This window comes from Bison bison, unplaced genomic scaffold (genome assembly GCF_000754665.1).
Source record: "Bison bison bison isolate TAMUID 2011002044 unplaced genomic scaffold, Bison_UMD1.0 scf7180017864089, whole genome shotgun sequence".
NCBI lineage: Eukaryota > Metazoa > Chordata > Mammalia > Artiodactyla > Bovidae > Bison > Bison bison.
Genome location: NW_011494661.1, coordinates 567,841 through 575,768, shown reverse-complemented (window position 1 = coordinate 575,768; position 7,928 = coordinate 567,841). Strand labels below are relative to the sequence as shown.

The 7,928-nt window shown below is 51.5% G+C and overlaps 1 protein-coding gene across 1 annotated transcript in view; it reads right to left on the bottom strand.

Annotated features, from left to right (window-relative positions):
• STIP1 (stress-induced phosphoprotein 1) overlaps window positions 1-169 on the bottom strand; it is a 12,590-nt gene extending 12,421 nt beyond the window's left edge. Inside the window, exon 1 of the mRNA XM_010837975.1 lies at window positions 28-169. Within this exon, the coding sequence (XP_010836277.1) occupies window positions 28-36 (9 nt within the window). The 5' untranslated portion in view covers window positions 37-169. The remainder of the gene's footprint in view (window positions 1-27) is intronic.
• Window positions 170-7,928: the final 7,759 nt, after the last annotated feature.

Genomic DNA, 7,928 nt, shown 5'->3' with positions numbered 1-7,928 from the left:
GGCCGCAGCCCGCCCCTCCCCCTTCACCTGCTCCATAGCCCGGTCCGGAACCCCGTTGAATAGACTCCGTCGGCTCCGCGTTCCCAACCGCACGCGCCGCCTTCTGGAACCTACTAGAAGCTGCCGGGACCCCCAGATCCCGCCTCTTCCTCGCCGGCTCACTGGTCGCTTCCCTCTAGGGGGCTTTCTATGGTTTCCTCCCATTGGCTTGAAGTCTAGCCCATCATCTTTGCTTCTTTCTCATTGGACAGTGGGGAGAGTCCTGCCTCCCCCGCGTTTCGAGACTGGACGTTGCTCTGAAAGCCCCACCCATCATATACTCTATGATTGGAGGGAGGGGCGGACCTCTGCGACACCGATTGGTCACTTAGCCCGCCAATCATGGCCGCGCTGGCCGCGCCCATTGGTCCTATTCTTTCTGGAAATTTCCACCTCTCCCATTGGGCTGACAGACTCCGTGACAGCACCGCCTTCAGATTTAAAAAATTTCAATTGGTCGGTAAGTTGCAGACACTTTGTTCTGATAGGTTTAAATTGCTGCCCTTCAAAGAGCAGGGTAGGGTTTTTACAGCAGCGGTGGGTTATGGGAGTCTGAGGCCACAGACACGCTCTGCAGTGGTGGTTTCTGAGGGTGTGGGTTTGGTGGGTCCGCCCGGGCCGCTTCTTCCGTCGGTCTGCGGCAAGTCAGTCTGAAACAGTTCGCGTCTATCCGGCGGCATTGAGTCTTGGTCCTTCGCCGGAGTGTCAGGCTCAGGGGTCCCAGCCAGTGAGGGTGACAGTTTGGATTGGCCTCGGGAGCGCAGCCTGGCCCGTCCCTGAATCCCAGTATTGGGTTCTGGGTGTCCCAAAATCCCGCGTGATGGTGAAGGCGCTGGGGCTCGGGTAGGACTGGCTCGGAATTTCATCTTGGCCGATCTCCTCGGTGGAGATGCACACCCTCGCTGAACCTCGCGGGTAGAGGGCCGTGGCGTGGGATTGTTCACATTCGTGCAGTAGAGTTTTTAGCCGTTAATGAAGGGTCTCTGCCTCCGTTATTCGGAGGTAAGGGGATGAAGGAAACAAAAGACCTCACTGAGGTGCTTGATCACCTACTGGCGGCGTCCTGGGCGATTCTTAAAATCGTTGCCCTCTTGCGAAAGGCAGGACGGGTACCTGCAGAGAAACAGAAAGGGCTAGAGCGTCAGAGAGACATGATTTCGCTCTGGGCCAGTGTGGTTCACGGAACAAAGGCCTTGTATGTCTGGGGTCTAGAGGGAGCTTGGGTGAGGGTCTTAGGCATTGCTGCGCCCGCCCCACCTCCCCACCCCCAGCTGGGTAATGCCATCCCTTCCCTGTGTTTTAGCTGCCCTTTATGCCAATAGGTTGTCACAGGGTCCTCTTCCATCCCAGCTCTGTGACCCCCTTCTCAGACATTGCAACCTAGGTCGCTGCGGATCGCATGCCTCCCTTGATAACCCCCTCCCTTGCTTGGACCTTTGGAAGCTTTTAGACTGGAGATCAGGGCCTACATGACAGGCCCACTTTTCCCATCTGTTCTTTGCCTGTCCTCCACCTTCAGCACCAAACTCCAGGTGCACTCTTCGTCTCTTCCTTGAGCTAGGTGGGCTCCTTTATTTTGGGCCTGCCTGCAAGATGTTTCCTCTGCTGGCATCCCCCTTCCACCGACTCTGCCAGGTCTTGCAGGCTAATAACAGCTGTCAAGGTTCTCTGGCGACCTGCTTGCAAGCAGCTCACTCATTTCTGTCTGCCAGTTTATTTGCTTTCACTACGCCGTGGGCCACACGAGTCCTACAGCAGCAACTTTGGTATCCATCCATGGCATATTTTGTAGGGCCTACAAGGGCCTTGTGTCTATTTTCGTTTATATTTTTGTCTTCCATGTAGGTTATACAGTGTCTTGCACCTAGCTTAATCAAATATGCCCTGTAGTGTTTTAGGTATAATTGTGGGCACTGGGGAGGTGCAGTGAGGAATTAAAAAATCAAAGTTTGCACGTAGAACCAGCAGTAGAGACAGAGCACTGGGTAAGTGGGCAGTGTTGCATTTTCAGCAGGGGGACCAGATCAGACCCCAGTGAGAAGCTCATACTTGAGAAAAAACCTGAGGAAGTGAAAGAGTGAGATTCATGGAACTCCTAGGGAAGAAGCTTGCCAGTCAGAGGGAAGGTCAAATGCAAAGGCCTTGGGGTAGCCAAAATGGCAGGGGTAGGAAGGAGGGGCGACTAGAGGAACTAGGGGTGGGCAGGAGACCCTGCAGTATGAGATGGCGTTGTGTTCACTTTGGAACATGCCAGCGGATTTTGAGCAGGAAAGTGATGTGATCTGACAGGTTTATCAGGATCCCCCTGACTGCTGTGTCAGGGATGAGGCTGAAAGCCCAGGGGACCTCCTAGTTGGCCGTGGCAGGATTCCAGGAAAGCTGTGATGGTGCTGTGGGCCAGGTGGGAGCAGAATTTGGGTGAGAAAAGTGGGATTAGGAATGCATTTTGGAGGTGCTGACAGGGTCTGTTCATGTAATGGATGCAGGGCATGAAGGAAGGAGGTTAACTCCAAGGCGTTTGCCCGCCTACCTGCTAAGTTAAATCTGTCAACAAGATCCTGCCTTTCTTGGCACGGTGCCCAGACCACCACACTCCTGCCGGTCCCAATGCTGCCCCCCAGCCCGGCTCGTCCTTCAGCGCTTGAGGCCCTTCGAGGCCTTCCATCATCTCCCCCACAGCCTCTCTCCAGGCTTCTCTCCCGTCCCTCCTTCTCTGTGACCTGGCCTTTGCTGTCTCATGTCCTGTTTGTACGATTGTATGTGTGGCACACTGCTCTGGGTACAGGGGCTCATGAGTGAGCAGGGCAGGCCTCAGCTACAGGCTCTGCACAGGTGAACCTTGTCTTCCAGTGGGGGAGACAGGTGGTACTGTAACTCACCAGCTGTGTGACTTTTGGCAATCTGCTTAACCTCTCCATGCTTCAGTTGCTTTCATTTTAAAGTGTGGATGGACAAGTTTCAGTGTCAGAGTAGTGAGGACTGAATGATTTCATATTTATAAAGCTGACAACAGTGCCTGATGGCAGAATATGTACCATAAGCATTTGTTAAAGAAGTAGATGCACAAATGAAGATAATTCTGGAGTGGTGAATGCTACAAAAAGAAAACAAAAAGTAAAGATAAAGAGTAGTTACCAGGGAGGCAGGGAAGGAGGGCCCAGCAGTTGCTACTTAGTAAAAGCCCCAAGCCAGGGACAGAGTTCAAGACAGGGCAATAGGAACTGCAAAGGCCCTGAGGCTGAAACAAACCTGGAATTTTCCAGGAACCCAAGGAAGGCTTTTCTCTGCTCTCGTATCCTTTGTCTGTAAATAGAGAAGACAAGCCAATGGTTTCCCAAGGTCACAATAAGAATTAAACAAAATTAACCCATGCTTGTTTTCTCAGACCTGAAACATAAAACTTTGAGAGCCCTCTTTCAGAAAAGAAAAATAAAATACAGTGTAAAAAAAAAAAAAAAAGTATAGAACTTTAGAAGGGGTGCAAATGAGGGACCCTGAGGTCCTTATGCAGTGTCATGGTAAAGCCATTCTGAACATTAACATTTCCACCAGTTCAGGCTTCAAATTTCTTAGTGAACTCAGCTCTCCCCCAGGGTCCAGGAGGCAGTGATGGGGGCCAGCTGGCCAGGGTTCCCTTCCCCAGGTCCCTGGAAATCAAGCAGAAGCTCCACCGCAGCAGGCGTCCTGGCCCTTGACGACGATGCCCGATGCTTCAGTGACTCATGCTGCTATTTTTGGTGCTGCTGCTCTCAAGGTGGGGAGCAAGATGGCAAGGGCTGAATCTGGAGTCAACGCTGAGGCTGTAAATCCTGTAGCGAACGAGAGACAGAAGGAGTCACCGTGTACAACCAAATTCTCTGCAGAGCAAACTCTTAGTTTTAAAGTTCTCCCAGAGGACTTGCCTGGTGGTGCTGGGGTTAAGACACCACACTTTCACCGCAGCTCAAGTTGGTTTCATCCCTGGTTGCAAACCTAAGATACCACATACCATGAGGCGCAGCCAACAAAAAAGCTCTACCAATATCAGGAAAAGCAGCTGGAGGACAGGAAGCTAGGCCTGGGAGTGAGGAGAGGGGCGGGGCAGGGCTTGGCTCAGAACTCTGGGGTCTGTAGAGCGTGGGAGTTTCGTTTTTATAAGCACTTTCACTGTTGGAGTGGAAACTTAAGACAACTTTGAGTTTCCTTCTCCACAGGAGAATGAAGTTCCATTCTGGGTTCTGAGAAATTCCTAAAGAATATTTTCATTTCCCATTTAACTGAGTGATTGCTACTTTCAGCTACCCACTAACACAAGTCCTGAATAGCAGGAAAAGCGTGGGGAGAATAAAGTGCTATAGAGTTCTGCTCAATTCAGTGAACTCACAGAGCCAGAAATTGTGCCAGACACTTCAAGGAATAAAATGATGGTAATTATTATCTAATAAGTATTCATCAGAGAGCCCCAGAGCCCAGTCCTGGACCTTGCTGTCCACGGGCCATCCCAGGGTGAGCTCCGCCAGCCTCGTGGCTATAAATACCATCTTGGATGACTCCCACGTTTCTATCTTCAGATCAGATCTGTTCCCAGTTCCACACTTGTCTACCCAGCTGCCTCCTCGACGTCTCCGCTTGGATGGCAAATGGACTTCGCAATGTGTTCAAATCAGAGCTCCCAACATGCTCCCCTGAAGCTGTTCTTCCCTTGACTTCCCTCTTGTCAGTGGCCTCACTATTCTTGGGCTGGTTCACGCTGAAAACATTGGAGGTGTCCTTGACTCCCGTCTTTTACAGCCACGTCCATTTCAGCAAAGTTTGTCAGGGTTCGACAGGGACCCTTCTGCAAGTTCCCATCCGTCTCCTGGCTTTGGGAAGGAGAAGGGCGGGTTGGCTTCCTGAGCAGGTAGGTGGCCAGAGGCAAAAGGAACCGCTGGCTGGGGCTCCCAGGTCATATCCAGGCCTCCCACATGAGATGCTGCTTCCAGTGTGTGGGGCCTATGATTGGTCGCTGCCGTGGGCACTCAGGCCTAGGACCTAGTCCATGCGTGTTAAGTTTGGTGAGTGAGTAAACGGAGCTGATCATGTGTCTACTCCCTCATGGGGCCCTCCGCCTCTCCCAGGGAGGCTCTCTGACCTTGCCCCCTCTAGGCTTCCTTGCTCCTGATTCTCTCACCCTTCTCTAGGTCCAGTGGGTCTGTTCAGATTCAAACGTGCCAGTGCCACTATCTTCTTTCCAACATCTGTTTCTTGAGAAATAACAAGTGGTGCAGAGTGTGAGCATGGGGAAAGCAGCCCTCTCATATCCTACTGATGGGAAGTCACACTGAGTAGCGTCTATTTAAAGTACAGAAAGCAGCTTCAGGTTTACAGATTTCTCCCGTCTGGGCCTAGCCTGGCGGCACAAGGAAGTATTTTGTTGTTCAGTCACCAAGTCCTGTCCGACTCTTTGCTACCCCCTGGACTGCAGCCCCGCACACTGGAAGCAGGAAGGATTCCCTGGTGGCTCAGACGGTAAAGCGTCTGCCCACAATCCGGGAGACCCAGGTTCAGTCCCTGGGTCGGGAAGATCCCCTGGAGAAGGAAATGGCAACCCACTCCAGTATTCTTGCCTAGAAAATCCCACGGATGGGGGAGCCTGGTGGGCTACAGTCCATGGGGTCGCAAAGAGTCGGACACGACTGAGCGACTTCATGGACTGCAGCACACCAGGCTTCCCTGTCCCCCACCATCTCCCAAGGATTGCCCAAGTTCATGTCCATTGAATCAGTGATGCCATCTCATCCTCTGTCACCCCCTTCTTCTCCTGCCCTCAGTCTTTCCCTGCATCAGGGTCTTTGCCAACAAGTCAGCTGTTCACATCAGGTGGCCAAAGTATTGGAGCTTCAGCTTCACCATCAGTCCTTCCAGTGAGTATTCAGGGTTGATTTCCTTTAGAATGGGCTTCCCCGGTAGCTCAGCTGGTAAAAAATTCACTTGCAATGCAGGAGACCCTGGTTTGATTCCTAGGTTGGAAAGCTCCATTGGAGAAGGGATAGACTACCCATTCCCAGTATTCTAGGGCTTCCATGGTGACTCAGCTGGTAAGAATCTGCATGTAATGCAGGATACCTGGGTTTGACCCCTGGGTTGGGAAGATCCCCTGGAGAAGGGAATGGCTATGCACTCCAGTATTCTGGCGTGGAGAATTCCATGGACTATCCATGGCGTAGCAAAGACTCGGACATGACTGGGTGACTTTCACTTTCACTCCTTTAGGATTGACTGGTTGGATCTCCTTGCAGTCCAAGGGACTTTGAAGAGTCTTCTCCAGCACCACAGTTCGAAAGCATCACTTTTTCGGCACTCAGCCTTCTTTATGGTGCAGTCCTATTTGTGACGGCAAAGGGAACAGCACCCGACCCCACGTATACCCGTGGAGGATACCGGGAACCACGGTGTTGTCTCCTTAGGATGGAGTATTAGTAGTGTTCAAAAGAACAAGCTGGTGGATACTGACAGGAGAACATGCCCATGATGTACCGTGGAACAACGGAAGTTAGTCATGGAGCAGTGTGTATGAGAAAAAAGAAAGTGTATATCTTCATATACACAGGATATGCACGGGAAAAGTCTAGACGGATACACAGCTAACTGCTCAAGTTTTGCTCCTGTGGATGGGGAATGGGGAAGGGTGCTGGATTAGTTTGGTAGGGCTGCCATAACTAAATACCGAAGATTTGGTGGCTTGAACCACAGAAATTTTCTGTCTGGAAGTCCAAGATCAAGGTGCTGGTAGACCTGGTTTCTTCTGAGGTCCCTCCCCTTGACCTGCAGACAGCCGGCTTCTCACTGTTAACTCACGTGGTCTTTCCTCTGTGCAAGCATGCGCTCCAGGTGTATGTCCAACTTTCCTTTCTTTTGGCTGCACCATGTGGCTTGTGGGATCTCAGTTCCCCAACCAGGGGTTGAACCTGGGCCAAGGCAGTGAAAGCCCAGAATCCTAGCCACTAGGCTACCAGGGAACTCCCAAACTTTCCTCTTCTGATAAGGACACCAATCAGATTAGATCAGGGCCCACCCTGAGGGTCTCATTTTAATTTCACCACCCCTTTAAAAACTGTCTCCAAATACTGTCTTGTTGTGAGATATTGAGCATTGGGAATTTAAAATGTGAATTTGGAGAGGGGACATAATTCAGCCCATAACAGGGGTTTTCAATTTTTATTATGGTGTTAAAATTTGTTACAACGAGCACTACTATTGGAGAGTTTTGTATATTTCAAGACAAATGTCCCCAGAGCACCCACCTCCTTCCAGGCCTTCTCTGAAGTTAGAGCGGGGCAGCCAGTGCCCTCCCTCAGCCAGCTCCAGGTCTCCAGCTCCCGGCGTTCTGAGGCCTGTCCCTGAGGAAGACAGGGTGAGCCCTTCTGGGTCACTGGCCAGGCCCTCAGACTCGCCCTGAGAGGAGGCATGCGGAGAGGCCTCTGCCAGGCAGGCCTATAGTTTACACGTACATACTTCGGACGTGTAATACCTTGTAACCCATCTTTCCCTTTCACACCTCTCAATAGAATCAGATCAGATCAGATCAGTCACTCAGTCATGTCTGACTCTTTGCGACCCCATGAATCGCAGCACGCCAGGCCTCCCTGTCCATCACCAACTCCCGGAGTTCACTCAGACTCAAGTCCATCGAGTCAGTTATGCCATCCAGCCATCTCATCCTCTGTCGTCCCCTTCTCCTCCTGCCCCCAATCCCTCCCAGCATCAGAGTCTTTTCCAATGAGTCAACTCTTCACATGAGGTGGCCAAAGTACTGGAGTTTCAGCTTTAGCATCATTCCTTCCAAAGAAATCCCAGGGCTGATCTCCTTCAGAATGGACTGGTTGGATCTCCTTGCAGTCCAAGGGACTCTCAAGAGTCTTCTCCAACAC